Source organism: Acinonyx jubatus, chromosome B2 (genome assembly GCF_027475565.1).
Source record: "Acinonyx jubatus isolate Ajub_Pintada_27869175 chromosome B2, VMU_Ajub_asm_v1.0, whole genome shotgun sequence".
Lineage (NCBI taxonomy): Eukaryota > Metazoa > Chordata > Mammalia > Carnivora > Felidae > Acinonyx > Acinonyx jubatus.
In genome coordinates, this window is record NC_069385.1 from 54,477,091 (window position 1) to 54,504,922 (window position 27,832).

The 27,832-nt window shown below is 40.7% G+C and overlaps 1 protein-coding gene across 3 annotated transcripts in view; it reads right to left on the reverse strand.

Moving 5' to 3' along the window:
- SOBP (sine oculis binding protein homolog) overlaps window positions 1-27,832 on the reverse strand; it is a 162,375-nt gene that overhangs the window by 104,765 nt on the left and 29,778 nt on the right. For all 3 annotated transcript variants that reach the window (XM_027057158.2, XM_027057157.2, XM_053222408.1), the window contains one exon: window positions 15,116-15,267. In XM_027057158.2, the coding sequence (XP_026912959.1) occupies window positions 15,116-15,267 (152 nt within the window). The remainder of the gene's footprint in view (window positions 1-15,115; window positions 15,268-27,832) is intronic.

A 27,832-nucleotide genomic window follows, 5' to 3' on the forward strand; every position in this document is an offset into this window, starting at 1 on the left:
AATTATGATAATGGCGGCCCACCAATCTAAAATCCCGAGACTTTGGGGGCATCTGAGTGGCTCAGTCGGTTGAGCGTCGGACTACAGCTCAGGTTATGATTTCTTGGTCCACCCCGCATCAGGTTCGCCACTGTCAGCACAGAGCCCACTTTGGATCCTCTGTCCCCCTCTCTCTTTCTGCCCCTCCCCCACTCATGCTCTCTCAAAAATAAACATGAAAAAAATAATAAAATTAAAAAATTAAATCCTGAGGCTTTCTATGTAAGTGCATGTGTGTGTCCTTGCACGTGTACAGGAACATCCTTGAAGGACTGCATCAGAAGTACTGTGGGGAGGAGGGGGTGGCGCACCCTTAGAAAAGGCTGGAGGACTTCGTACCAGAATGATTCCCCAGTTTCAGGGATGCTTACCATTTTTAATAGTACTGGTGGCAACACCATGCTTTACTTCCTTCACATGTTTTGGGCCTTCTGATTTATGGCGCTTAAGCCTTTCAGATTTGCTTCAGCTCATTTTCTTTAGAAAGTCAAGTCACCATTTAAGTTGCACCTAATCCCCATAAAAGCTGCTGAACCTCAAAACACAGGGCAGGGAAGCCACACCCAACCCTCCACACCCCCCATCTCTGTCTTACACTGCTTTCTAATCTCCATAGAGCACAGCCCCTGATAGCCAGTGGACATAAGCACGCTTTGTGTTTTCACTGTCTTTGGTTGCTTTCTGAAATGTCATCTGTGTGTCCTCTCCATTCCCCACTGGTCTTTAACATGTCTTCCGAGTTGCCAGAGACAGATTTTTCACTTTTCTAAAGGATGCCTTTTTAGTACTAATAAAACTTTCATACTTGTCTGCTTAATCACGCCAGCTTTACTGTCCCCTTTTTACTTTTTTGTTTTTGGCTCAGAGGTATATGAACCATCTGTGCCTCTAAAACAGTTTGCTTAAATAGCCTCCAGGCAGATTTTATGGTTTTTAAGTTTTTTACTTTAACCTTCAGCCTGCTGTTAGCCATTTTCATCACAGTTTTAAAATCAGCCTCTTTTGGAAACGACTGTCACTAAATGTGGTTTTTTAGAAGTTACTGGAACTGGAGAGGGGGCCATTGACTCCAGCTGAACTGAGTCGTGGTTTTCATTCACAGTCATCTGAGGCGGGTGCAGGTAAGGTTAGCCTCAGGAAGGGTCACCCCTTCTATTTGGCATCCTGAAGAGTGATGCTGACACCTTTCATTTCAAATACCATGTCCCCATCACCCAGTTAAGACCCAGGAAAATAAAATCTGAACTACTTACCTGCCTATTTATTTATCACCACATTTCTACAGAGTTGTCATCATGATCCTAGGCATTAAATGAGATACAAGGCTGAAACAAAGAATACAAAGAAAGGGAGGAGAATTCTTTCCTTTCCTGCCACGCCATTGTGCCGTGAGAACTGCCCTCTGTCATTGTGCCAGCAGACATGCTGTTCTGTTTCCATTTTATCACAGTTGTCTAGTCTGGGGACCTGAGTGTCAATAAGCATTCTCCTGTCCTGAGATGTATCACCCAAACTTCCTGTCTACCCTTGCATGAATGTTAACATAGCTCTATAGTTCTCTCTATATATAATAAAACCACATCTCTTCCCACACCTAAAGGGAGATGAGGGGAAGGATGTTCCCTTTCTGTGGTTCTTTCTATCAAAAAAATGACTTACCCTTTATTGTCAATCATCCGATGATATTTGTCAGACACTAATCATTTTCCTCTCTCAAATCAGAGTATTTTCACCCCATCTTTTCTCTGTTGTGATTGTTGCTTTTCTTATACATCTGATAATAAAAACACTTAGGGTCTTACAGTTATTATTTTTATTATTGTCTATTCATTTACAAAATGCTTCTACCTTCAGGAGCTACAAGCTGTCAGTATACTCCCTGAAATAAATTAGGAATACTGTGCTAGCTCTACAGTCCATGAAGCGGAGTGAAAAGTCAGGGAAGGCAGAAGTCAGTAAGCAAGCAACAAATCCCCAAGGGTTGGTAGAATTAATGAATGAATGAATGAATGAATGAATATACAAACAAATGATAAATGGCATTATTGATACAGGGAATATTTGTTTGTTTGTTTTCTTGTGTATAGGTAAAGTTCCATTCCATCAGAAGGATTTGAAGTTAGCAAAGTAGCAAATCAGGGCCAGGATTCAAACTCATGCTGCTGTGCCCTCATCCCAATAAGCTCTTCCCTCCCTGTTTCCCCTCCTTCATATCTCAGCATCTTTCAGATTTCAATTCAAGCACTACCTCCTCAGGGAAGCTTCCAAATCTCCTGACTAATCAAATCTCCCCTTTAGAGGCTCTCACAGCACTATGCCAACACTATCACAGCATTTGCCACAACGGAAATTTCACATTTGTGTTATTATATAAATCAATGTCTGCCTTCCTCTGAGCCGTAAGCTTCATGAGGGCAGGAACCAGGTTCTTGTTGTCACCTATTAGAACTCCAATGACTAGCACAGTGCCTGCCACATAGTAGCTGCTCAAGAAATACTTAATAAAGAGACAAATTAGTAACTTGAAAGTTGTAGCCTTCAAGCTCTCTCATCCTCAGCTACCTGACTTTGACAGATTCAACCTCAGACTAAATCACAATTTGTTTGATTACTCCCCACTCCCTTCTGTTTGCCAGGCACAGTTTTCAGCCACAGAGAAAGCTTAAATATATGGGTGGGCAGGCTAACTCCTGATGAGTAACAGCGGCCTCATGCGGTCTCAGATATCTGCCTTCCCATATCTGGTATGGTCCTTGGCCAGCATCTCCCAGGTAACTCACACCGATGAAACTACTTACTGTGCTCTCTGCTGCTCTAACTACACCATTGTTCCTCTTCATAAATAAGCTTATCTTAACAGATAACCACAATCCCTTTCTCTTAGTTCTATGTAATCACACATTCTTTGGAGTCCAAAAAGAATAGAAAAAGTCAGCACTTTGGTCCTAGTACTAAAGCCAACATCCTAATAATCAGGTTTTCCCAGCAGCTGGTCCTAGATTAGAAGTAGTTCGTCTAAGTGTCCTATGATGAATGTTAACTGCATTTTTATCTCTCAATCCATAGTTGGATTTCGGATACCTTCTTCCACATGATAAGAGTAGATGGGCATGACCTATTCATTGCGTACAGAATGTAACCTCATGACATAACTTCATGAGATCATTTCTCCTTCTCTCTTGTGGACATCTGCTGGCACCTACCATCACCCATCATTCTGACCCATTCCCTCTTTTAACAGCTTCCAGATTTTCATTCTGGTAGCTACCCTTCTCCATGCAGCCTCCCATGGGCTTTAGAGGAAAATGACACTAACTCTAACATCAGAGAAAAGCCCTGACTGGCTCAAGATAATCCAGAATATCCATTGCTCTGGTCATAGTCTCAGTCCAGGCATGCGCATGTGACCTAAGCATAAACAACGAGTGTGAATTTCAAGATTCTTGCTTGGAATGAATGCTAGGACACAGGCACTCTGTCTTCGACTGGATATGAAAAAGGAAACAATATAGGCTGGATTGCTGCTGGCAGCCATTCCATGACCTCTGGGGAGCTTGCCTCGGAGGATAGCCAACACTCCATATACAAAAGTACAAAGACAAAAAGAAATGAATGATCCTGCACTACAGGATCAACCTATCTGAGGCATCTGATTTGAATTCCACCAGATAAAAGATGTCTTTTATTATCTCAACCAGTTTGAGCTGGGTCTTCTGTTACTTGCATTAAAAATCCTGGTACATCCTATTAAGTATCACCAAATTAGGTCTACCCTTAGAATAAAACACTTCAAAACACTTCCTTTACCCAAAGATGGTCCCTTCAAAGTTACCATCGCCTTTCCTTCACACTACTACTTTTTTTTTTTAAGTTTATTTATTTTGAGAGAGACAGAGCCAGGACGCATGGGGGAGGGGCAGCAAGAGAGGGAGAGAGAGAATCCCAAGCAGACTCTGTGCTAGGGGCTCGAACCTATGAAGCCATGATCATGACCTGAGCCGAAACCGAGAGTCAAACGCTTAACCAACTGAACCACCCAGGCCCCCCTTCCTCACGCTGCTTCTAATGAGGGTGTGGATACCTGTGGATGCCATAGGTCTGTCTCCCAGACCAAGCCTTGGTTTCTACTCTATAGAAAAAAAGTCTCTGTGTCAGAACATTTAACCAACAATATCCATCCTTGATTCATTTCTTCCTACACTTTCAAAAAAAAAAAAAAAAAAAAGAAAGACAGAAAGCAAGAAAGCCCTAAACTGGTTCAACACACTTTTTGCTACTGGGAAATGTTTCATAACTCCTAGTGAATAATTCAGTGAATATGACACTTCTAGTTTTCTATTGCCAGACACACCCAGCTTCATGGGAATGCTATTGCTTTCCTACTCTCCAAATCCTCTCTACATCCAGAATCTTAAATGTATTACTTCCTTAACAGAGATCCAATCAACAGTGAAGATTAGATCATGTCACACATCCTGCTCGACACCTTCCAACAGCTGCTATCAAACTTAGAATAAAATCCAAACTAGTACCTCTGCGCCCTACCTGATCTGGCCCCTAACCACATTGACCGTTCAACTCTAGACAATATGGCCTTCTTGCTGCTGTTCAAAAACACCAAGCCTGTTCCCTTCCTTTCACTTGCTCCCCCTCCTCTCCAAAACTATCTGCGTCAAGCTCTTCTCGTGACAGCCCTATCACTCCATTCTGTCCCTACCCACACATCACCTCCTCAAGGATGTCTTCTGTAACCACTAGATGTAAAACAGCACCCCGTCACTATCCATCTCCTCACCCTGCTTTTTCTTCATAGCGTTTGTCACCCACCACCCGAAATTCTGTTACAGACATACATATTCTTAACTGGTATATTATCTATCTCCCTTAGAGAACAGAATGTAAGTTCCTTTAAGGCAAGGACTTTTCTCTTGTTTAATAATGTATCCACCAAACCCAAAAGAGTGCCTAGCACATTATAGAGACTCAGTATATCTTTTTTTTTTTTTTAAATAAGTGGATGGATTGGGGCGCCTGGGTGGCTCAGTCCGTTGAGCGACCAACTTCGGCTCAGGTCATGATCTCACAGTTTGTGAGCTTGAGACCCACGTTGGGCTCTGTGCTGACAGCCCAGAGCCCGGAGGCTGCTTCTGATTCTGTGTCTCCCTCTCTCTCTGCCCCTCCCCCGCTCCTGCTCTGTCCCTCTCTGTCTCAGAAATAAATTTTAAAAAATTAAAATAAAATAAAAATAAAATAAGTGGATGAATAAATAACAATTTTTTTTTTAATATTGGCTAAAAGCAAACAAAAAAAGCAACACAGAGGCACTTGTCTCCTGCTAGGCAAATCCCTCTTGTCTTTAAGTATTTGCCCACCTTCCCCCCTACCTTTTTTCTTTTTTTAAATTAAAATATACTTGACACACAATATTATATTTCAGGTGTCCAACATAGAGATTCAACATTTATATACATTATGCGATGATCACCATAAGCCTAGTTACCACCTGTCACCATACAAAGTTATTACAATATTATTGATGCATTCTCTATGCTATAATTTACATCCCTGTGACTTAATTGTATAACTGGAAGTTTGTACTTCTTAATCCCCTTCACCTATTTTGCCTATCCCTACCCGCCCCCCCCCATCCATCACCAGTTTGTTCTCTGTATTTTTTTCTAAGTATAGTTGACACACAATGTTAGTTTTGAGTATTTCTTTTAAGTATAGTTGACACACAATGTTAGCTTAGGTAGCAATTCTACAAGTCTATATCTATACCTTTATCGGACGTACAACACAGGGATTCCACAAGTTTACACCTTTATGCTCACCACAAGTGCAGCTACCATCTCTCACCATACAGCACTATTACAATACCATTGACTATATTCCCTATGCTGTACCTCTTATCCAATCTGTAACTGGAAGACTGTATCTCCCACTCCCCTTCACCCATTTTGCCCATCCCTCAACCCCTCTCCCCTCTGGAAACCATCAGTTTGTTCTCTGCATGTATAGGCCTGATTCCGCTTTTTGTTTGTTTATTCATTTGTTTTTTAGATTCCACAGATAAATGAAATCATATGGTATTTGTCTTTCTCTGTCTGACTTGTTTCACTCGGCATAATACCCTCTAGGCCCTTCTGTGTTGTCACAAATGTCTATTTGCCCAGCTTTATCTTACCTACCCCTGGGTCTCTGTCCTTAAGTCCTTTGACAGCAACAATTTAAATTTCTCCAACTTATAAAAAATTTAATCCTACAGATGATCACAGAAAGTATCAGGGCCTTCAAAGATTGGTCTTATAACAAAGAATTAGACGTGCAGTCTTAGAACTGCTCATCCTATTTAAGATAATATTAATTTATTCTATCAAAACAGATTATAAGATAATATATCACTTATTTGGATCCATGTAGAAATCACCACTTGATCCTAGAATGTTTGGCAAATGGCCTGTGAAGCTGGCTGGCAATGGTCACACCTCAAAATTCCTATTACCCGCGGAATCCCCAAAATACACTTAGTGGGGTAGTATCCAGTTCTCATAATGCTAATTAGCTAATCAAGAAAGTAAAACAATAAGAAAGCTTAAATTTGTATGACAAAAAGCAGATGCAAATCTTTGATTTATGTCATAAATTCTACTATCTCTATGAGAAAAAAAATAATCATTTCAAAGTCAAAGCAGTTGTTTTTCTACAATCAAACGTAGTTAAATACTTTTAAATTCATTTGAACATATTTATGAAGGAGTTCTCCTACATGCCTCCAAAGCCCTCTCATAAATCAGTGTAATGTTTCCAAGGCACATTTCGAAGTAAAAAATTCCCATCTACTAACTATATTTTCTTCTATTAGAAGATGAATTAAGCAGAAAATACATTAATGTCTGAATTTATAATAGGAGTGGTTAACCCTTAGCCATAGCAAACTAATGAGGAATATTTTACCATGGAAGGATTAATCAGGGCTCTCCAACGCTATGTAATTTGACATTCTGAGGACTTAATCATGAATGGATTTTATTCCCCTATTTACTTTTCATCATGGGGATACCTTACAAAGACACTACATGTTAGAATAATATAATTCTGGAGCTTAATCTTATTACTTAAAAAAATGTCATTTAAATAATATTCCATAGGTTTTAAAAATAGTCCTTACAGAGGTGCCTGAGTGGCTCAGTCGGTTAAGTGTCCGACTTCAGCTCAGGTCATGATCTCATGGTTTGTGAGTTTGAGCCCCGCATCGGGCTGTCTGCTGACAGCTCGGAGCCTGGAGCCTGCTTCGGATTCTGTGTCTTCCTCTCTCTGCCCTCCCTCCCTTGGTCACACTCTGTCTCTCTCTCCCTCTCTCTCAAAAATAAATAAACATTAAAAAAAAATAGTCCTTACAGAAGAAGCACTCTACAATTATATCATCTGAGTTAAATGCAGCTCAAACATTAAGGAAAATATTAATATATAAGCAGTAAGCCTTAGAGCCTGGATCTGGCTAACCCTCTGGTAGCAATGAAACAACAGCACAAATTCTGGGAGGTTGTGATTACTGGACATTGGCTTCCATCCCCAGCCATTGATTATCTCTTTCTTTGTTAAAGACTACAGGAGTTTCATTTAACCAGAGTGTTCAGTAAATTGCAGCAGAGTTCAAGCATCTTTTATGGATTCATTAAACCATTGATCTGCCTTCTTGTGCTTGTAGTAGTGCCCAGCGCTGGCCCATGGCCTGCATTTACGGAAAATGCAATAGATTGACGTTTGTAACCTCCGAAGGCAGTCTGTCAGTAGACATTAGATTCTGCTGTGTGCATGGCCACCCTAAGAGTGGATTGTAACGTAGGGAATTTCCAATTCTCTGCCTGAACTGCTGGGGCAGAAATTAACCGGCCATCTACAACAAGCTTTTCTTTATTCCATTCTAATCTGTGATAGAATGAACAAAGAGCTCAAGGAACAGATAATTACACATGGCTTGCCCAGTTCACACTTTTGCTTATGCGTACAGAAGCTATCCAGAGGTACCAAGACAGGAGAGAAATAAAAATAACAACAGCCTGCATCTCCTGCATATGGCCGTCTTGAGTGTACTAGGTTTTGTGACCAGACTTTGCAAAAGCATATGAGAAAAATCCTGAATTCAAGGTACTACCTTAACATTTTTTTTTTTTAACGTTTATTCATTTTTGAGAGACAGAGAGAGACAGAGCATGAGCGGCGAAGGGGCAGGGAGAGGGAGACACAGAATCCGAAGCAGGCTCCAGGCTCTGAGCTGTCAGCACAGAGCCCGACGCAGGGCTCAAACTCACGAACTGCAAGATCATGACTTGAGCCAAAGTCAGATGCTCGACTGACCGAGCCACCCAGGCGCCCCACGGTTTTTTGTCTTTTTTTTTTAAGTAAGCTTTTCACCTAGTGTGGAGTCCAACGTGGGGCCCAAACTCATGACTCTGATCAAGACTGAGATCAAGAGTTGTACACAACCGACTGAGCCACCCAGGTGCCCCAATGGATAGTTAACATTTTTAACAAAGCATCTGAATTAACAGCATAACTACAATCCTAGGAAATGCATAATCATTCTTTCTTGGTTTCTCTGGATAGTGCACTAAGAACTCTTAGAAACTTCTCCCTCCTGTGGTCTTTATTAATAAGGTCTCATGACACTTGCATTTTAAAATCTGGCACAAAGAGTGCTGGATGTAGCTTACAATGGGAGAAGCATATCAAAATGACCCATTAGATAATTCTTTAAATGCCTGTTCTCTGATAAACCTGAACACAGCTAGCAGCAAGGTGAGAAAGTTGGCAATACAAGTGACTGGATCGATAAGGAGAAAGCATGTCCCAAATAACTAGAACTCTTCCCGATCATTTGTTTCCTGAACTGCCCACTGTCCAACCAGACAGCTGGACTATGAACTCAAAGCACACGCATTCATCACTCTGCAGCCGCAGTCACCAGAACACAATGTAGCTGATGCAATCTGACACTGTGGTTAATGTTAAAAGAGAGCGTGCCTTTGAGATGGATTGGATAATTACTGGTGGTTCAGATGAGAAAAACTTGATTTAAGTGTATAGCTTTAGCTATCACTAGAAGGTTGGCGAGACACTGACTGTGTCTGAAAATCAACATTCAAGCATATGTCAATAGCCCTATGTATTGATCCCTGGGTGATCAGATTCAGATCTATAACGCCCCCCCTTTCTTCCTTCTGTTCATTGAAACCAAATGTTGAACAAAGATTGGGGCTTGAAGCTATTTGGAGTTTTAATCATCTCTTCATATTTAGTCTACAATATCTAATGTTATTCAGAAGTTGACATCCATTCTGGATAATAGATCAGAACTATTCCTCTGTTTTCCCCACAACCTCCAAAATGTAGCCCATTAAAAACTAGAACAGAGTGCTATTCCTTTCAGTAGAAATTCACTTGCCCCATTCTGTTTGTGTTCCAGGTATCCCTTAAACCAGCATTTCTCAAGGGGTGTTCAAGTGTTCTGATAAACATGAAGATCACACGCCTCTCCCCCAAGGCTTCTGATGGCTTCCTAGGGCACTGTGTCCCACCCAGCCTGCAGAAGCTCTGCCCTGGACCCGTTTCTGGCTTTCTTCTAAGAGCCCAGGCTTCACTGTACTTTGAGCTACGTCTAACTTGGCTGGCCAGAATTCTCCTGCTGGAACCCCAAAGGGCCAACACCTTCCCCCTCCTCTGTTATGCCCTTTTCACAGGTTCTCACTTATAGCAGCTCATCAATATTCCATTCCATATTTCAAAATACCAGAGAACAAGAAAACAGTTGGGTTTGTTGTTCTTTGCCTAGAGCTGAGGTACACCCCTGTTTGCCATGACCGAAAGGGGAACTCAGCCACTGGCCTCAGACCAAAGTCCTACTCTACATGCAGTAGGCGGCCACTCTACATGCAGGCAGTGGACAACAGGATTGTGGCACAGTTCCAGCAGACACGGCAGAACCAGAGCAATCATTCCAAAGGTTCACTGGCTCCCCTAAAAACAAGGTGAATCTGTAAGAAAAAACCCTGGTCCTCCTTTGGCACATTTACTTGTCGATCAAGAATATTCGCAAGCACCTGACAAAAGCACGTCTGTGGCCTGAGCTTCAGGCAGTCAGAGAACATTAATTACAAATAATTTCTTAATGTCCTTCCCCAAACCCTCATGAATGATAGCCATTTTGCAAATTAAATCCTGCCGGTGCTTAAAGGGAACAAAGGAGACAGGTTAATCAGTAGATGATCAGGGCAACTGTTCCACATTTCTTCTGCACTAGTAGGTTCGATAATTAAGTCTGAAACAGAATCTTTTCCAAGATATCTTTATGTTTAATAAAAATACCAATACAGCAGTCTCCCTTATCTATGGTTCACTTTCCATAGTTTCAGCTATTCATAGCACACTGTGGTCTGGAAGCAGATGATCTTCCTGATTTATCGTCAGAAGACCAGTAGGACCCTAATGCTACATGACAATGCCTACGTCTCACAGCATCACCAGAAGAAAGGTCAGTACAGTAGAGATATTTTGAGAGTGAATCCACATTCACAAAAGTTTTATTACAGTATGTTGTTATAACTGTTCTATTTCATTACTAGTTATTATTGTTAATCTCTTACTGTGTCTAATTTATAAATTAAACTTTACCACAGGTATGTATGTATAGGTAAAACCATAGTATATATAGGGTTTGGTACTATCCATGGTTTCAATCATCCACTGGGGGTCTGGGAAGGTATTCCTCCTGGGGGTAGGGGGATTATTGTAGTCTAAATAAAATGTAACTTCAAATAATATGATGGTACATGCTAATTAGTGATGGGTTTTCCAAAAGAGATCTCTTCTAAGAAGAGATTGCTGTGAATTCGGGGAAATCATTTGAAAGTGAAGTAAATGCATTATTATGCAATATTCCCCTCATTAAATGTTTATTATTATCATGATTGTTAGCAATTTAATGACATCATTTGCAAAATGTTTCTGTCTATATAATCTTTTTACTTTTAATGCATCCTTATTATCTCTTATCTACACAGCTTTCTTCCCACTGAGGTCTGTTGGGGAATAGCAACGTTATGATATTGAAGAAGTATTTCCATCTATTCTTGTTTCAAATTATGGAAAAACTAGAACAAGGAGGCAAAACTTTGGTGTTTTTAGCAAATTGTGCCTGTTACTAAAGTATCAATGTCAGGAATCCATAAAGAACACTATAAATTTCGGATCTTAACAAAGAAAGAAAATAATCATTTACACTGCCTGCATTGGCCATTTGTCTTGAGTTTTTATCTCCTGCTTGATTTATCTCCTAATGGACATTAGTTTAGACAGTAAGATATTTCCCAAGCAGAAGGAAAAAGACCAAACACGGGCTATTTGAAAATGACTATATTTGTGGTCTTGTTTGTTATTCTCGTTTTTAAAGGGATCATGATTATAAGGCATTACTGCCTTAGGAAAGAATATTTTTAAATGTCCGTTATTGTGCAAAGTAAAACTGGTATTTGCTAGACAAAACCCTTCAGCATCCCTTGCAAAACTACTAAGACACCTCTGCAACTTTCCAACTCCTGGGAGAATCACTAGGCTAGAAATGTTCTCAAGTCCTTCTCTACTCGTGGCCTCAAAAAGGGGCTGGGAAAAGAGCAAGCTCTTAGTTCCCTGAAAAGTCTCTAGTGCATCAAGTAATGAGATTGACATACCATTGTTCAGCCAATGCCCATAGACTACAAAGGTATTTTTCTTACCCACTGTTTCAAAACCTTTTGAGCCAGCAATTGAGACTGTTGGGGATAAGGATTCTACAAAATATAATTATGGATTAACACTATCACTTCTTAGAGCCAACACCCTGGAATGTATAAGCTAGTAGTTAGGCTCCTTAAACGAACACAGCTGTGACTCACAATCCCCTCTTAAACAGAAACATTTCGAAGAAAGCCTACATAAGTGTGGCAATCCAAACAACTCTTCAAATAAAATTTTAAGTTCGGTTTGAAAATATAAACTACGTGCCATAAAGGGTTAACTTGGCTTCAGTCTACCCCACCTTCCTTTCTAGGGCCAGAGTTTTGTGAGAGACAGATGTGACATTCTTAACCTACTCCATCAAAAAGACGTAGAGACCCAAAGAGAAAGGAAGGGTGGAGGAGCAAATGAAATTTAAAGAGCCAATTTTCAGTGGGCCTTCATTTTGAGAGTTGGGCTATTTTTGTCCTTGTTTTTAGCAGCGAATCAATTCCTGCCTCCATACCCAAGCATTTGTGAAGAGGAGAGCAGGGGAGCCACAGGCACAGCTGTCCAATTTACATTCACAAATGCAGGTGCTGCTCAGACACAAAACAGAGGTCAGCTGAATACTGCTCCTAATTAGCTACCTTTTCTACTAGGATTTTTCTTTGTAAAGTTATGCATGCAATTTGGGTTCAACTTAGAGGCCATTTTTAGATCCCAGCATGCTATCCACCAAGAAGCGGGATGTCATTATAAAGCATAATTTACAGCATAGTTAACTTTACATGTTTTTTTAAACCTACATTATATCTAAGGCAAATTTCTCTTCTACACACATATTATTCACACTGCTTTCCATCCACTTCTGAATATTTAAAATTTAGTGTAGAAGTCAGCCAGAAAATCTTCTATGTCAGAATGGGAAGAATTTTGCCATTTTTCTAAGATTAAGAAAGTCCACAATTTTAATAATGAGGACTAAAGACTCTGTTAAATGACACAAGAAAAGAAGTAGCTATTTGCTATTTTCTTCAGTGAGGAACACCCTGGGGCTTATTACAGCAGTTCTTAGAAATGGCAGGATGGAGACTGGTATCGAATACAATCCATTAGGAAACCCAAGCCCTAAATGAAATGACCACAAAATCCTATCAGTTAACAGAAATGCAGCAGCTGTACATGTTTATTGTAATACAATAGGATATTGTTGCAGAGATAACACTCTTAAAATTAAAAAAAAAAAGGAATCCAGCAAGCAATGTGACCAGTCTATTCCCCTATTTGAAAAATGAGAAGGTATAGGGTGGCAGAGCTTTGGAATATATAAATAAGCACGAAGATCACAGAGAAGACAGGTATTGTATATACACTAATGGGCTGCTGGGATCAGCTGTCAAAGTCACTGGCTAAACTTCAAGCCACTGTGACTCCCAGCTTTTGCAGAATGTTCAAAGACCTACCCCAATAACTCCCTGCAGGAAGTGAAAGGTAATGGTCCCCCTCCCCCTGCTGATTTCACCTGCTGTAAGTGTTCCAAATACTAATTCTTATCTTGGCTCCCAGTTATCCATATTTTTAAAACAGTATGCTATGGAAGTTTAAATTCAGTTTGACCTTAAACTTTATAAGGATGTAATATTACATGTTATTTTTTAATAATATACATTTTTATATATGGTATTATATGTACAAATTTGGTATTCTGGGCTATTTTAAAGGCTTACTAAAGCAAAACAGCTTTGCAAAATATAACATGTATCGCCAGAATTGTGACAAATTCATCTTGCTTGATTTTGCTCGCTACAGGCGGTCCATCAAGATCCAGACCCATAATCCTTCAGAATCATAGAAAGACAAAAAATCCTGTTCTCTAGCCATCTTCTGGGATGGAGTGCAAAGTATTTTGTTGTGGTAAGTAGGGCTTTGAAGATGAAAGCACTGGGTCCACTCCTGTGATTGTTACCCCAGTGCTCAGCGCTCAGAACAGGAGCCCCAGGGTCTCAGAAATCATTTTAATCCTCCTATATTAAAACAAAACGTGTCTCATGCAAGGCTCTAGCCACCCTCCTCTGGAGTCTCACTGGCCCCTCCCAAGGGAAAATGAACTCGACTGTTGACTGTCCCAAAAGAATTCCAAACAATTTCCTTACTTGCCTCCCTGTTCCAGTGAAGATTATGAGCCTAATTCTTAGAGACTGCTACTAAAATTCCACCCCGCTGAATCCTGCAGCCTAATTCTTTCAGCATTATGTTTTTTGGCAGAATGATGTGACCCAAATTTGCAGGAGATAATTTGCTGCAACGGTGCTTCTTGCAATGCAGTGAACCCAAGATTAGCATTTCAGGATTGCAAATATCAGACTTAAAAAAAATAATAATTGTTTGCTTCAAGAAAAGACAGATCGTGATCTTGTATTATGGAAATGGAAATACTTAGAAAAAAGTGGACAATTTTATGAATTAAGGTAGCTTTACAGATCAATGAAAAATAATCAAGAACTAGCAATTGACTTCAGTAATTGGTGGCGAAATGCTACAGTGGTTCTTTAAAGATTAAGAAACGAGCTGTGTGTGTATGTGTGTGTGAGATTGTAAAAACATGCATTCCACTTCTCATCAATGGTGGCTAATACTATTCTTTAAGGATATTTTCAGATCTAAGATGTCTTAAAACAAAACAAAACAAAACAAAAACCGGTAACTACGGCTGTTCCTGTGTTCACCCACCACGCTGCTCAGAAATGCTTGGCTGTGTGAGCAATGCTGGTTCAGGTATTCACTATTTCACTTTTCTCAATATCAATCAACTTGAATATAAGGTGTCAAGAGAGACTTGACGTTTTTCTTGATAAGAATTTGCGAATCAGGTTTTAGAAAGAGCCAGAGCAATATTACCATTGGGTACAAATATTAAACTGTGTGGACTAAAGCTTTCTGGCCACACTTCTGTGGCTAGTTTCTCAGCCTTTATAAGGAATCGCTACCACTTATCTTTCATGGACTCTAGTCTATAGATGCTACGGCTGGAGAGACACTGTCACTTAGGATGGCAGCTGTGATCACCGTGTCCCTCCTCATCAGATTCTCAGTCACCCTCTCAGAATTCAAACATCAAAGCAGAGGAACTGAAGAACAGGTTACACGTTGGAAGGGGGTTGATTCCTTATTCCAAAAGGTTAAGTATGGCAGAAAAGAACAGACAAAACAGAAAAAATAAAAGAAAAATGTGCACAGTGTTTTCAGCTAGAAGCTAAGAGGCACATGCGCACGTGGGCTGGCGAGGCCTGCAGAGCCGCCTCTCTCTACGTGCTCTTACCTTATTTCTCTTGAAGTAGGCTCGTCGGCAGGCCGCAAAGCACTTCTCGCTGCAGAAGCTTTTCACCTCACTTCCCATACTCAGGGAATAGCGCTTGATTCCCACTTTCTGGCACCAGGCACACATTATTTGTACATTTGACACATCATCTTCTATAATAAAAGTATAAGAAAAATGTTCATATCAGAAGCAAACATCCCTTCAAACTTAGACACACCCTCAACCTGACAGAGCTACTTGAAGTCTAATTTTAACTTCTACGCCTCACCACGCTCTGACCTCAAAGGTAGGATAGCCAGCTCTTGAAAGGAGGACTCAGTGCTTGCTTTTTTTTGGGGGGAGGGGGGGGTTGGCTCCTAAGTTTCCAAAAGACACCATTTAATCATTTACTTAACATCCAGAGCACAGAGCATGAATGCACAGCAAGGAGGGTTCCTAGGACGTCTTAGCCTGCTAAAAATGCATGTTCTACCCGGTTAAAGCAGGCTCAGTACTAATGAAGCTTGTAAAATGACCCGTTTCTTCAAAGGTACTGCTGAAAGCCTACAGGATCCACACTAGGTGGAACAGCCAGTGCTAACCTACAGATGTGAGGCCCCAGTGTGAACCTTGATAGTCAGGAACCAGGCTCAATCTTGGCATGTTCCTTATTACTGTTACATGATATAGGGTGTTATTTACCCTTGCCTTATAATGATTCCCAAGTGATGTGGCTAGTCAAAAAAGAAAGGAGGTGAGTGGCCAGATTCTGCTGATGAAAAGACACTAGCTTGGCTCACTCAGCAGTCTCCTACAACAAAACCTTCCTGCATGGGTGTCCTCAGGGAGGCACAGGCCTGATTTAAATTCTTTCCACGTGATGTAGCTCGTGTCCTGGGAAGAAGGGATGGTAATGGAGGTGTCAGCCATGAGACCTGAGGTCACAGTCACAAAGATGATTCTCAGCTAGACTGGTGGTCCTTGCAGCTCCTGTGGGCCCTGCCACCCGTGTCATAGAGATGCTCAGAATGATGGTAAGTGGTATGCAAATATTTTCAACAATTAAAATACTGTGTATCTTTTCCTTTGTGAGAGAAGAAAACAAATTTAACTAGCAAGACAAGCCCATGCTATCACCAATATGACTGCTCAAAACAAAGACAGGCTTTTTAAAAAGTGAGTCAGTTAATAAAATGCATTGAGTAAATCATAATGCAGGTGATAAGAGTTACAACAAAAACGTGATGGTGATATTCAAATGACTGAAGTCTGAGAAATACTGGCCTGTTTGGGGGGAATAAAAGGAGACTTTAATTAGAAGTCTAAGAAATATTTTTGGGGCGCCTGGGTGGCTCAGTGGGTTGAGCGTCTGACTTTGGCTCAGGTCACGATCTCATGGTTCATGCGTTCGAGTTCTGTGTCAGACTCTGTGCTGACAGCTCAGAGCCTGGAGCCTGCTTTGGAGTCTGTGTCTCCCTCTCTCTGTCCCTCCCCTGCTCACACTCTGTCTCTCTCCCAAAAATAAATATTAAAAATAATAAGAAGAAAAAAAAGAAGTCTAAGAAATATTTTCTTGCTGCCTCCTAGGGGGGCTTTTGCTATATCTTGAGTTTTCTGGTCCTCCCCATTGACAATGTGTGTACATATGACTGACTGCCACTATTAGCCACATTTTTTCTTCCTTTACAGATTTTTTTTTTTTTTTTTTTTTTTACTATCCCAGACTCATGCTCCCGACATGAATGGTAATCACAAAATCCCCAACAAGCTCTGGTATAGGGTTGTCTGATTTCTGAATAAAATCCCCCAAAGACTAATTGCTAAGCAAGGCCTGGTCCATGAGTTGTTGACATATTCATGGTTCATAGAGTCTGTCATGCAATCATTCCATTTCCAGGGAAAAGATTTGGTTTGAGGCAGTGTGGTCATCAGCCTGCAAAATTAGAAGCAAACTAATTTGTAGTGCAGTGATACGGCTCTTTTCCCCCTGAGTATCATCACTCAGAACTATGCGCAGCATTTTATTTACCTTAATGGAATAAATATTGTCATTTTAATGACCACTTTTTTCCCCACAAATTACAGAACGTGATCTATTGTTAGTTATCAAATAAGACAGTGTAAAAATGACCTTTGATATGAGCCAAACATTTTTGATAACATAACTTTCTTTAAATGGAGACATAACATGAATTCAAATGTCATACAATTACTGCATTTAACAATTTGTTCTATTCAAGAAAGCTTTGTTTATATTTTATATGGTTTCTAATATGGTATCTGTTTACATATAGACATTTTACATGAAATGTCTATAGACATGAAATGTCATAGACACAAAAACTGAACAATTTATCTCAGAGTATGAAGGAGATTTTTTAAATTAGATTAGAAATAGTACATTTTAAAAACAATTATCTGTCATTACTAAACTAAGTTGAACTGCGAGTTTCTATTCTTCTTGATTAGCTGCTTTAAAATCTTAAAGTCCTAAAAAAGAAGATGATATAGCAGAACTCTCCCAAGCGATCCATTGGCAGTAAGTTTGATTCTGGTGAAATCTGTAAGGAAAAAAGCATTTTATGGGGGAAATTATTTGGCCTCAGAGTTCAAAAAGGAGACCCCACTTCCCAAGGACCTGTTTTAGAACAACCATCAGCTTCCCCTTGAGGTTCCTTCCTTTAAACAGTCTGGTTTGGGAAACAAAACCTAAAATTTTTCCTCCTAGATCTTTAATGGATATGAATAAAATAAAGTAGCCCACTATAATGGACTAAAACTGAGATGAAAAACTGTAGAGAACAAAGCGGTAACAAGGTGGGCAAAGGGCCTCCACGAGCTGGGGTGCAACAAGGTGGCTGGGGAAAGGGCAGCTCACAGTCTCTCTGGGGCTTCCTTCCACCCCCTCCATCCCAGCCAGGCAGCCCCACTTGTCAATTTTCTAAGAGGAGGCACAGACACTTTCTTACACTAGACCTAACACATAAACAAAAAGTAGAATGTTAAGGGAGATGATTTTTATAAATCATTTATACTACAAAGTAACAATATGAGAAGATGAGACAAAAGAAATTGTGCACTTTTGTTTTCTATGTGGCAGTTGGAAAACTCTTAGAATGGTGGCTAGCATCTGTCTTGTTAAATAATTCAGTATTCCCATCCGCTTCTCATAAAATTCCATTTCATAGAGGCAAACACTTTGGAAAAATTCCATTGGATTTCTCCTTTTCTGTCATCAAACTGCTACCAATACAAGTGCTCCAAAGATGAGACAACATTTTCAGAGATCTCAGGTACTCTGGTCTTATAAAAGCCATCTTTATTAACATCATATTTAAGAAACTAAGAACTGTAATTATCTAAGTTAATTTTTCAGCTAAAACATAGCTCAAAAGTCTGCCCCTAGACATGAGATGGTGCCCCATCCTAAATTTGTATGACTGCACCTCTAGAAAACAGGGCTTTTCTTAAGTGCTTAAAACCAAAGGGATATGTTCATTTCAACAACCACATTTAAAAAATCTGAAACCTGGTAATTATGTGCAAGCTTTACACTGGCAAAATAGAAGGCCCTAGCATTTTAGCTTTTCTAATTTGATCTGCTACCAAAAAACATTTTTTTTTACTATTTCTTCAAACTAGGGAGAACCTGACTTCCTATCTTATATTTAGGCTAACGTCTGTGTCATTAGAGACTTGAGATTACCTCAAAGAAGACTGGCATAACAGATCTTTCCTTATAGCCATTAGCCTGTGTACTTTTCATAATGAACAATGCAACAACAAATGCAAAATATTTATAGCATTAAGTCACATTCCCGAGGCGAACAGTTTGTATAACATGATAAAATTTTCATATGATAATATCATATAAATATGCATCAGTCAAAATATGCATGCTTCTATTAATCATGAAAAGTTTGTACCACCTCTTTAGGATTTAATTAAGCAAAATGTTTAGGGCATTTTATTTCCAATCTAATGTTCAAAGAGCTATAGAACATTATTCCATTTTACATTCCAGAAGGAGAAGTTCAGATTAATTACTCTAACATGAAATCAAAATTGTATTTATTTATCATAGTGCAGAGAAGTATGAGATCAAGCATTTCTGGAATGCCTTGCTGAAGTTGTTTGAGAAACTGCCTTATCTGGTGACTTTCAAAAATAAGGATGGCCATTGGTCAGTGGCATTCTAGGGGCACTTGAATTGGCTCTGAACATGCATACCTGCTTACCTGACCAGAACACAAAGAAAGTCAGGAAGGCCTTATACTGGACCCCAAGTGATTAACCTGTAGATTTACCACGCCTTGTAACTTTCACAGGAGTCTAAGATTGAAGGAAAAATCAAGTGTTTCCTGGTGATGTTTCTCTCCTCTAACAGTTCCTGGAATGCACACATCCAGATAATCATTTCAATATTTGAATTATATTTGGGACAGGTTGCAAGGCAGTCTGATGTGACTCCTGAGCATTCTCTACAACTCGAAAGGAAAGTATGGCACAGTTGGCCCTCTGTCAATCTGTTTGTCAGAGTAGCTATACAAAGAACACATATAGGGGTGCCTGGGTGGCTCAGCCGGTTAAGCGTCTGACTCTTGGTTTTGGCTCAGGTCATGATCTCATGGGTTCATGTATTTGAGCCCTATGTCGGGTTCTGTGCTGACAGCTCAGAGCCTGGAGCCTGCTTCAGATTCTGTTTCCTTCTCTCTCTGCCCCTCCCCCACTCATGCTGTCTCTGTCTCTCTCAAAAATAAACTTAAATTAAAAAAAAAAAAAAAGAACACAGATAAAGACATGGCCTGCAAGGCAGGCAGGCAAGAAACTAGGGTTCAAGTTTGCTTTCTTTGCAGCCCTTCTTGGAACAATTCAACTGCAAAAACTTTGAGGCAGTCCAGTTTAAAAGCTTCTACAGAGTCCGATAGAAGCTTCTGTACAATTCTTTGGATTGTAGAAGTGAACATACAAGGAGACCCAGAAAAATCTAGGGATCATGGCTAGCCATTATTCAGCATTTAATGGTAGCAGGCACAGTACAAAGTTCTTCAAATTCGTCATTTAAACTTAGTCACAACCACTGCTCCCTCAGCAAATACGAACATGATCCCCACTGTACAGATGAGGAAAATGAGGTTTAGAAGGTAAGTAATTTGTTCCAAGTCACAGCGCCAATATACACTGAAGCCTAGATGAAGACCAGACTATCTGAGTCCAGAGCCCAAGCTCTTGACTACTACGTTTTCGAGACCACAGCCTTTCTAAGTGTTGAGATTACACGCCATCCACACAGACTTCCCTCTGCAAAAAGGACTAAGCGCTGTCACAGATTCTGCTACATACACAGCACCCTGCTTCATGACACATTCATACACAAAGAAAATGAAATCAAAAAGGTCAAAATGCCTTTGAGCAGACAGCTGAAGTGTTACTCGATCAATATTTGTTGATTGATTGAAAAAAATAAAGGCTCACAAGGCAAGCCTTTATTTCTTTATGACTATGAGACTTGGATTTGCTGCAAACATTGTCTCTGCACTTTCACCAGCAAGTGCCACTTAAACAAGGAGACAGGGCCAATACTGGATCTGAGGAAGCAGTCATTCTACCCACAGGCAAACAATACTCCTAGCTTTCTCTTTAGAAAGGAGGGAAATCACAGCAAGACATGGATAAGATTGACTTTCCATGTGGGTGAAACAGGAACCACTTACATCTGTAATTGCAAAGATGCCAAGAAGAATATCCTAGCTTCAAAAATTATGACACAACTGCTCACTAAAATTAAATTCTACCATTAGAGGGTAATATATTGGGCTATGTATTTTATATATCCCATTAAAACACAAATTCCCTAAAACCAATAAAATTCAGTATATATTTGTCAATAATGACTTATGCATTAAAATGAATGATTCCTTAAAAAAAAATGAGTGATTCTTTCTGAAGAACAAGTTTTCACAGAGAGTGGAGAGAAGGGCTAAGGACAAGATTCCAGTGAGAGAGGTGGAGGGCAGAAATAGGAGAGGCTATGGTATAAGAAGCCTCTGGTCATTCCCTACTTTGCTAAAGTCTAGCCCTGGGCATATAGGTAGAGTAAGCTGAGGGCAGCAAAAGCAAAGAGTGGACAAAAAAAAAACATACTGTCTAATCACAGTGTAGCAACCATCTTCAGAGTGCCCTTTAGGTGTGAACTAAAACAGTAGAAGTTGAAGGAGGTGGGAGGAAGAGCACACAGCCAGGGATCTCTGGAAAAGAAAAGCAAGAGGCAGATCCACTTAGTACAGTCTTGAGGGGGTGACTTTTGTTTCGAGCGAATGAGTGACAGATTGCACTGCTTTGCAAACCTAAGTCACTATTATTGGAAACACAGTATGGTAGAGTGCCAGGAGTAGAGATAGGACATTGGTGAAAATATTAATACGGCCCCTTCCAGCTGTGTGACGTGGGCCAGTCACTCAAGGCCTAGTCGTGCCCACCCTAACTACGAGGTGTGGTGAGGACAAAACTGTAGAAAGTAGGCACATCCTACATGGAAACGAGCCTTCCTTAGAATTACTGACAATCAGAGGCATACGGAAAGGGAGGTGTCTGCTATATGCACCTTGGAGAGGTCCGGATGACCAGGCTCCAGCTTCTTTAATCACATCCCCTCCCACGGATGACATCTGCAGAACCACTATCTTTGAATACAAAGCACAACCGAGTTAATTGGTTAAATTTCACTAACTCAGACTATTTAAGAAGAAAGCCATTACATTTAATAAAAGCTTCACTTACAGTTATTCTCTTTAAAAATTACTTAACTTGAATTAATAGTGACAAGGTGTTGCCAAATATATCACTGTACTGCCAGATATTCTGTAATTAATAGATGGGAATTCTTTGTAATTATTACATCAGCTATCTACACATGGGTGGATCTTCCTAAGTGCCTAAGAAGTTTGCGCTTTTAAAAAGTATCATAGTAACAACTGAAAATTCCTGCCACCTTGGTAACTGAACTATCAAAAGTTGCAAAATAATAGAGACTGAGTTAGTAAAATTTTATTGCACTTATTCCTCATTAAAAGGATAGACGCAATAAAATGATAGAGTTTCCATACAACTATGATTCTTCATGGTTGCTAAAATTATCCCTGTTTTTTTATGTTTATTTATTTCTGAGACAGACACACAGCATGAGTGGGGGAGGGGCAGAGAGACAGGGAGACACAGACTCCGAAGCAGGTTCCAGGCTCTGAGCTGACAGCACAGAGCCCAAAGCGGGGCTCAAACTCACAAACCGTGAGATCATGACCTGAGCTGAAGTCGGACGCTCAACCGACTGAGCCACCCAGGCGCCCCTAAAATTATTCCTATTTTTTTCTTTTGGAGATAAAATCATTTGAAGTAATTTCAAGAGGGGCATCTGGGTGGCTCAGTCGGTTAAGTGGCAGACTTCGGCTCAGGTCATGATCTCGCGGTCCGTGGGTTCGAGCGCTGCATCGGGCTCCGTGCTGACAGTTCAGAGCCTGGAGCCTGCTTCGGATTCTGTGTCTCCCTCTCTCTCTGCCCCTCCCCCAAATGAGCTTTGTTTCTCTCTCTCTCTCTCTCTCTCTCTCAAAAATAAACATTTAAAAAAATTGAAGTGATTTCAAGAATTTATTTATTTATTTATTTATTTATTGGATGAAGTGATTTCAAGAATTTAAATAGTCCATGTCCCTCTAAATAGAAAAGGACTTAACCCCAAAATAAAATAAAAATTTCTATACAAAAACTAAAATTTGGTTCCAGTAAGTAAAAGGAATGAACATGTATTACACAAAATGACAGAAAAATTACAGAATTTAAATTAATTTTTAATTTTCTAATGGAACTTTTCTAGCCAAGTTTTAATTTTTACATGTACATATGATACATATATATGCACACATATGTGCGTGTGTGTATTTCTAAAAGATGTGACTCCAGAATGAATTAAACATCTGCATCCAAGCCCCTGCACTAGGTAACTGGTCAAGAATGCTCAGTTGAGTAAGACATGGCCCTGCTTCCAAGAACAGAAAGAAAAGCGTGTGATGGGGAGGAGAACTGAAGTTGCCCCATTAACCAAAATTGTAAGAAGAGAAAGCACATTAGGGGCTCTTGGGTGGCTCAGTCAATTAGGCATCAGACTCTGGTTTCAGCTCAGGTCATGGTGTCACAGTTCGTGAGTTCAAGCCCCATGATGGGCTCCACACTGACGGTGCGGGGCCTACTCTTTCTCCCTCCCTCTCTGCCCTTCCCCTGCTCTCTCCCAAAGTAAATACATAAACTTAAAAAAAAAAAAAAAAACAGATTAGATTGGTGTCAGTGGGGCCTGAACAACGAATCCCTTAAAGGATGTTTGACAAGGGTAAGGAATGGGGGCTCATCCTTATTCCACAGCTAATAAGGAGCCCCTGAATGTTTCTTAGTAGAATATGACAGCATCAGAGACATGCTGAACAATGTTATTCCAGCAGGGCAGATCAGAATTCAGAAAAACTGGAATCTCATTTCATATCTAGGAGCCTCAGTAAGCAACCAGAGAGCAGACTCCTTGTCTCTTGCCTGTGCGTGTTCAGCGCCTAGCACATAGCAGTGCTTAAACTATAAATAAATGGATGGATGGATGGATGGATGGATGGATGGATGGATGGACGGATGGATGCAGAGGAAAGGAAATGAAGTTCAGAACCTATAGAGTGATGGTAGAAATGAAGACGTAATCAATTCCCAAAAGGTAAGAATGTAACTCATCCAGAAATGATCCAAATTTCAGAGAATTCATCCCCCTGTGTTTCTAGTCAAAGACGACCAGGGAAAAGTCCAAAGAGTTCTTTGAGTAAATTGTGTCCTCAAAGTTAAACAGTGAATTTGCTTCGCTTTCAGTGTCCCTTGCTCACTTATTTTCCCAACATTCAAAGAAAGAAAAAAAAATGAGAGATCCCATAAAGTCACAAAATAGTAATTCTCTCTTGAATGCCATACTAAACTTGGATTCTTTAACAAGACACTACTAAGCACGTCTGTCTACAGCTCCTTGACATTAACTTGAATATCTCCCCATAATTTCCCTGATTTGCCAGTGAAGGAACTCCTTGTAAGTCTCATGGACAACCTCACTTCCATATCTCAGTACTCACTGTGGAGAGTCTGTCTTTCCTATATACTCACCCTAAGAAAGTGGAATAAGAAAGGAAGACAGATGAACTCAAGAGTAAAGAAAACCTCCATGTGACATTTCCCAAAGCACATTCCACTGAGTATTATTCCCAGGAGATACTTAAATGGGTGTTATTTTTAAAAAGGCTTCCATAGTCAAATATGTATGAAAACACTGGACTAAACAAAGTTAAATAATAGACCGTTTACCTAAGACTTTTTGGTACCGCCAGTGTAGAACTAGGAATCTTAAAGAGGGAGATGGAATGTGCTATATTTCACCAATTTGACCACACACAGAGAATCCACAAACCTGGACTTCTAAGGAAGTTTCCCTGGGATGTGTCGTTCTACTGCCCTATATCAGCACTGAAGCATGAGCACTTACATGTGGGTCATTAATTATCAGGCAAGTTTCTCCTCTTTCGCCCAGAATTGGGTCCTCCACTGCCAGGAGCTTTGTCTGTACTGGGCAGAAAGACAAGGCCTGCAGCCATGTGGCCAGTACTAGGTGTGCTGACCAATGCTTACTAGTCTTCAAAAAACTAATCTCCAAGAAACACCACCAGACTGAACAAAGATATCCATGGCCACAAAGTCCTGTGGTGTGTGCTACATGTATTCAATATAGAGAAGGTAACCCTTTTCCTGTAAGGTCCTATAGAGACAATAGCAGAAATGAGTAATAAGGCAATGGGAGAGTAATACTGCTCTTAACATACCGAATTCATGTTTACCAGGTGGTTGCCATGCACAAGGAGCTCAAGTAAAATCTTGTCCCCTATTCTTGAGCCTTGGGATATGACCCTGTGACCAATCCAGAGGCCCTGGGACAATGATGTTGCAATCATGGGTTTTCTCTCCACTGGACCTCTCTCCTACATGGCTGAAGTCCACTCACTGAGCCCTAGAATCTAGCCGACAAATGTATGTGAATAGTGAGCAAGGTCAAAAAGTGTGCACCAGCAAATCCATCACTGATGGAAAAGAAATTCCAAGCCCCTGCCCTGCATAGAGGGGTATCGTCTCCCAAGAAATACAAATAGCAGCATGTTAGGACTAAAGGGTCAAGCTGCCTTACATAGGACATCAGAGCAAGAAAAGTATTGCCATCACCTACTATTTATCTGAAGGGCTCATTTCCTCTTCTGAAATCTGCCTGTCCCATTAATTACACTTAATGGGCGCCACAGTGGTTGACAAATCTCCCTAGAGGGGAAACTTTAATTGTAGACAAAAGATTCATTTATTTACTCAACTTTGTGCCAGGCACTATACTAGAAGCTGGAAATACACTGGCGAACAAGAAAAGATATGATCCCAGTCCTCACGAAGCTTCCCATGGCTGCTCCCAGTGTAAAATGTCAAGGTGCAACAGACAAGGATCATGAAAAAGCCAAGCCTGCTCCCATGGCTCTATCACCACACAAAAGTCACAGGAGCCAGGTGTTTGTGGTAACCACAGAGAGGGACATAAGCAGCCCCAAAGGAGAGGAGGATAAGCAGCCCCAATATGACTGACTAGCAGGCTAAGTCCCACCTCTCAGCATTTTGGGACAGCATACGGGGATGGGACTACCATCTTAGGGGAGGTGAATCAATGTGTTAGAGACTGGGAGGTCAAATAAATTTGTTAAAAGAACCGAGGTGAAGCTGCTGGAACATTGTCAATAATAATTTACTTTTCTCTTCACCTTCCCATCTTGAAATATTCATTGAGATTTCTTTAATGAGAGTAACCAATGGTTGAGGGACTCTTTAAAGGGATCCCATGACAATCCCTACTCAGGAATGTGATGAGACATCACATGCCAAAACAGCCCAGCTATAGGAAAGGTGGAGGAGGGCCACACCAACCAGAAATCTTTCAGAGTCTTCTCTTCTCTCTACACGCTCCCTTTGGGCTGATCAGCTATGTACTCCTGTGACTTCAGTTACCACCCGTAGGTGAAGGTTTCCAAATCAACACGGCTACCTCTCATGAGATGTCATTTCCAACTGCCTCCCAGCATCTAAACCTGTCATGTTCAAAGCTGCATACACACCCCTCTGCATTATCTGCCCTTCCTGTGTTTCCCATCTCAATTCCTGCCTCTACCATCCATGCAGTTACTTGCTAGCAGAACTATGGCATTTTTCCTGCTTCTTCCCTCCTTCCCACCCCCCACATTCTGATTATTCACCAAGTCCTCCTAAACATTTTTACATTATGCCTACATTTGTTCAATTCATTCATGCATGCATTCATTAATTCAATAAATATTTACCAAGTCTAATTATGTACCAGGCACTGTTGTAGGTGCCCATCCTCATGGAGTTTACCGCTGTCCATTCCAGTGAAGCCACCAATGCCTCTTGCCCATTCTGCAGGAGGCCTTCTGTCTCACTTCTGTCTAGTTCATTCCCTCTGCTCTGGATGTGGGAAAATCTTGTGAAACACAAATCTTACCACTGCTCTAACCTGCTCAAAACCCTTCACTGGCATCCACTTCCCTCAAGAAGAAGCTTGAACTCTTCAGCATGACCTCAATGACCAGGCCAGCCTCAGCAGTTTGTCCACTCTCTGGGCTCTGGCATGTTTTACTTTTCTTGAGTTTCTCTCTCTACTCTGAGTCTTTCCACGTGCTGCTTCCTCACCCACAACCTCAAAATCCTTGGCTGATTCAGTCCTATTTCCCCTTCATATCTAATCTTAAACATCATCCTAGGGAGGGGGCTTTCTTGACCTCAAACCTGGTGAGATCCCACAGCACTCTGGACTTGATCATCACCAGACTTGATTGAGATTTCTTTTTAATGTCTCTTTCCTTCAGCAGACTAAGAGCCAATTAAGACAGGGACCATGTCTGGTTCACTAGAATGAAATGTCTGACTTTGGACCTCAGCCTAAGGAGCAGAAAAAATAGAATCCTTACCAGGTGCACCCTGGGTGGTTGGATGCCCAGGGTTGGTGGGGGTCAGGTGAGGGGGGAAAGCCAAGTATACCATCTTTGGTAATCACACAGAACAAAGTTGCTTTAGTGGGAAACACCAGTGAAAAGCCCCAGAATAGAATGTGATCATTATTTCCGCTCGCCTTGGCCAAGTCCATGAACTAAGTCTTCTCAATTTAACAGAAACTTTGAGAAGTCAGCATTGGGAATGTCCCTAGAATAACAAGAATTACCAACTTCACCATCACTTCTCTCTTAACCAAACTTTATTTATACTTTCAAATAATTAAGAGCAAACAGTTCAGTTGGGTCTAGGCTAATCCCAAAAACACAACCACCCTCTACAAGCAAGAGAAAATATAGATGATATTTCCTCCTGTTTCCTGTTAGCATCTTGGCTCCTTGGTGACCTAGGGGCAGGGTTTTCTGGAATCCTAACTAGGTCACACCCCTAGTTCCAGTCAGTGTCAGGAATCATAGGGGTGCATGACTTAGAACCCATGTTTAGAGGGTATCCCCACTTCAGAAGTGAGTTCTGGCCCTCGTTCTGCCATTAATGCAACTCAGTGGCTTTGAGAAGGTCATTTAGCCTCTCCAGCCTAATTTTCTCACCTATAAACGGGAATTTAACAAG